This window comes from Morone saxatilis, unplaced genomic scaffold (assembly GCF_004916995.1).
Source record: "Morone saxatilis isolate NCDOM2014 unplaced genomic scaffold, NCSU_SB_2.0 Contig8, whole genome shotgun sequence".
NCBI classification, from domain to species: Eukaryota; Metazoa; Chordata; class Actinopteri; family Moronidae; genus Morone; species Morone saxatilis.
Window position 1 is genome coordinate 16,335,512 of NW_023340257.1, and position 3,948 is coordinate 16,339,459.

General features: G+C 40.8%; 1 protein-coding gene across 1 annotated transcript in view; it reads right to left on the reverse strand.

Moving 5' to 3' along the window:
• clptm1 (CLPTM1 regulator of GABA type A receptor forward trafficking) overlaps nucleotides 1-3,421 on the reverse strand; it is a 10,607-nt gene extending 7,186 nt beyond the window's left edge. The window contains exon 1 of the mRNA XM_035679824.1: nucleotides 3,328-3,421. Within this exon, the coding sequence (XP_035535717.1) occupies nucleotides 3,328-3,378 (51 nt within the window). The 5' untranslated portion in view covers nucleotides 3,379-3,421. The remainder of the gene's footprint in view (nucleotides 1-3,327) is intronic.
• Nucleotides 3,422-3,948: the final 527 nt, after the last annotated feature.

Genomic DNA, 3,948 nt, shown 5'->3' on the forward strand with positions numbered 1-3,948 from the left:
CAGACACACACACACACACAGGGTCAGTGTTACCCAGAGGAAGCCTCACATCATGGACCAGCAGTGGCATCGTGTAATGAAGTACCTCATCAAAGAGGAACTGCTTAATAACTGAAGCACTGAATGTACTGAAAGCCTGAACTGGTGATATAACATTCAGTATACTATACAGGGGATTGATTAACCCCCGACCTCCAGTCCACACATGGAGTATATAAGTGGGTCTGTCAGAACTGATCATTCATCCCACACTTTGTGTTTGAAGCAGTTTATTAACACATTTTATGTCCACCTGAGCTAAAGTGAGGCAACCTGACAAATACTTTTGTCACCACACAATTACAGCAGGAGCGCTCCAGTGAAACGAGTATGTGGGAAATAACACACATACCACAGATTAGGAACATTAACTGACAACGATTTCAATAACCAAGTCATCGTTTCAGTCACATATCAAGCAAACGTTATCTCGCTGCAGCTACTGACACTTTGAGGATTTTCTGTTTTTCTCTGATAGAATTATAAATTGAATAAATGAAGGTTTACATTTTTCTGGCCACAAAACAACTTATCTGAGTATTTAATCTAAAACGATGTTCAATAGAGTCATTGATGAAAAGAAAATAACTGCTGTTGCAGCACTACACTGATTACAAATCAGAGGGCCTCTAAAGACGACATTAACGTCTTACAAACGAGGGGCCACCAAAGCTGACACTAATTTCATTTCCAAGTAAAGGATACGTAGACAGATCAGTCAGTCAAACTATTACATTTAACCACCATGAACCAAACAGAGCCTTGGGAGTTTTGCGTAGTTTAAATACCTCTTCCGAGGTCAAATCCATGCGCGTACCAGCATGCATATTTGCATGTTAAAGATCAGTAAAATCTGTCATTAGTTAGCTTTGGCGTGTCGCCGTAACCCCCACGTCCCCGAGCAAAGCCACTCTCTATTCAACCCACACAATACACGAGCGCATGCCAAGTCATGAGACTCATTCACTATCTACACATTTAATCTCCCCCATTGTCACCCACACAAGGGAGACCAGAGGTTGGCCTCTAGAAACACACGACACTTGAAGGTACGACGTGTTTTCTGCTTATTTTCACTCATCAGCTGAGAAAGCTTTGAAAATCTGTGAGCAGTGAAAATGTTAAAGGTTTGCGGTTCGCTACCGGCCTGACACCATCGCACGGCGGATGTTCTTCATCGCCGCCACGTCCTGTTGTGTTAAAATAGAAGCTATTTGATTATCAGAGACATGGATCTGTGTCTCCTGGAGGGATCAACAGAGTAACCATTACACACACAGATCACCGATACGCTCACCCACTGCTCCAGCTCAAGATAATAATTGACAATTTACACACTCTGAACGAGGATTAACAATTAACCACTTATTCGGGGTGTGGAGTAAATGTTTGATGCTGGATTGTCACTGCCAGAGACGCTCTGCTAATGTTTACTACACAGGAAGGACGCAAGCTCATATATTAGGCACATAAATAAGGATATAAAAGGCATTTCTGTTGAATGTGTGTCAATTACTCAGAGCTAAAATCACTTTCCACCTCCGCTACAATAATCACAGGTTGATCTTAAAGCTGCTTGTCCACGTTCAGAGGACACAAAGCACAAGGAAAATTCAAATGGCTGTTATTTAAGACATGAAAATGCCGACTTCATCCTGCGTGTTACACCTGTCCTCAGCTGAAAACGACAACAAAACGGAGAAATTGAAAAGCAGAGCAAACACCTACGGTTATATTTGGCTACTAGCCACTTAGTGTTTCCCCTAGATTAATGCCACAGAAACGTATCTACTGATTCACCAGCAGTGGGCCTTGAGAGCAACATAAGTGCCTCATCTAAAACTAATAGCACATTTATCCTGACAGAGCAATTTTATTATAAAAGAGACTGTGCGCACAGTCTGCCCTTGCCCTAGTTTCTACCACTTGTGTATCACCATTGGATATGAACCACAGTGCTAGGCATCTTCTTTCTGGAAAATAAATAATAATAAAAAGAAGATTTAACCACTGTTTTTTGTAGGAATGTCCAAAAAAAAATACATTTTATCTGCAACAACACAAATCTGTTTCTCAAGTTTTAACCAAAAAGGTTGTAGGAGACTTTGAGGAGTCTGGAAATACCTTAAAAACCGTGGTAAATATTATTTAACGATCTTCTGAGTTTGGCAGAGATTGTTTATCCTTGCTTTGTCTATGCTCAGCTCTGTGACTTCAATTCAATGATAATACACGAGGGGTGTAAACTGGAGCTACAGATTACATATAATTAAAACTGAAACCATAAAAAGGAGCCTAAAGAAACCAATAAGTCCCACCTAATCCTGAAACAATCAACTGATCAATCATCAGCCCGAAAACAAGAAATACTAGTCTTGGTCTAAACAGAGTGAAGAAAGACACCAAATATCTGCTACAGCTTTGCTTTATCTGACAGTTTTACCATATTAATCTTCTGTACCAGTAGAAATGTCAGTGTTTCGACTTAAAGAGCAGTGGTTTTGCCTCCAGAGAGTGATGATTCACTCTGACCTCTAACTTAGTAACTTGCGATGTGCATTTGTCACTCCGGAAACACTTGTCAGTTGTCTGGATACCGCCACAATCCTCCGATAACTGCTTTTTTATAACGTTTTATAACGTTTAGCCAAATCTGACGAGGGCAACACCTGATTCAACCTTACCTGTCAGTTCTACCAAGATAAACTGGGTTGCAGGTTAACCTTTATCGTGAGGCTTACAGAAAAGAGTTTACGTATTTTTCACCCCTTTTTCAGAAATGGCTGTTAAATTAGAGGCAGGTGAGACGGTTTAACGGTTAGGTTAGGAAATATATGTGTGTGTGTGTGAGCTGCTTGAGACTGGCCTGGTTAGTGAAGCCGAGCTGCGTTGCTCCGGTTCAGGCCTTGTGGAAGCTAACTGACACACTGCAGCAGTCAGCTGGCTCACACTAACACACCAATTACCATGTCACCTCTTTTCTCTTCTTTTTAAATGTAAAATAAAAACTGTACGTTTTCAAGGTGATTTTGCGACCGTTAACGCCGCTCTCACCAACCGCTAACAGTCGGAGGAGGTGGGGGGGTTCTCAGCACATCGTTAACGGCAGGAGGGGGTCGTTCTAAAAACCAACCGGCACTGACAACGTCACTGGGGCTCGTGTAACGATCGGTAAACACGTTTAAACGTTAACGGCTCTCACACTCAACGCTCCAACGAACGAAACAACCGCCTTCCCGCTGGTCGTCAAGACTACACACGGAAATAAACAGTGTCATTCATTTTTACCTCGCCGTTGCTCGCGGTAGCTTTGGTTGCTTCGCTCTCCTGCGTCGCCATCTTTCCTTGTCTCTATCGCGCACACACACACACACACACTGCTGGCTGGGAAACTGCGCGTCTTCTCGCGAGATCTCAGTTGTAGCCTCGTTGGAGTGACGTGGGTCTTCAGGGGAGAGGATGATAAGAGGTTATTTGTTTTAATGGGCTTTTTGTTTGTTTGAAGAGTGAGATTTCAGCTGGAAAATAATTTTATTTCATTAATCTCATAATTCTTGCAAAGTTTTACATCCACAAAATGTAAATTTGCCAAAGTGAAACCTTTTTTTTGTGTTTTTATGAAAGAACTGGAGTTGTATTTCAAGTCAATATATTTTGCTAAGAACAAGAAAGCTATCAAAACTGTGAGACTGTGCTCCCACTTCGATATCTTTAATTAAATTAAATTTTTCTTTGCTCATGACCCCTGGCATGTTTTTATTTATTTTTGTTTGTGTATTTATTTTCTGTGTCATTTATTTGTTTTTCAATTATTGTTATTGTAATGTCAACCCTTTTGTTTCTATCATTACTGCACTGCTACTATGTATGTTTTGAAAATAAGTGATAAATAAAGCTGTTTAAATAAAA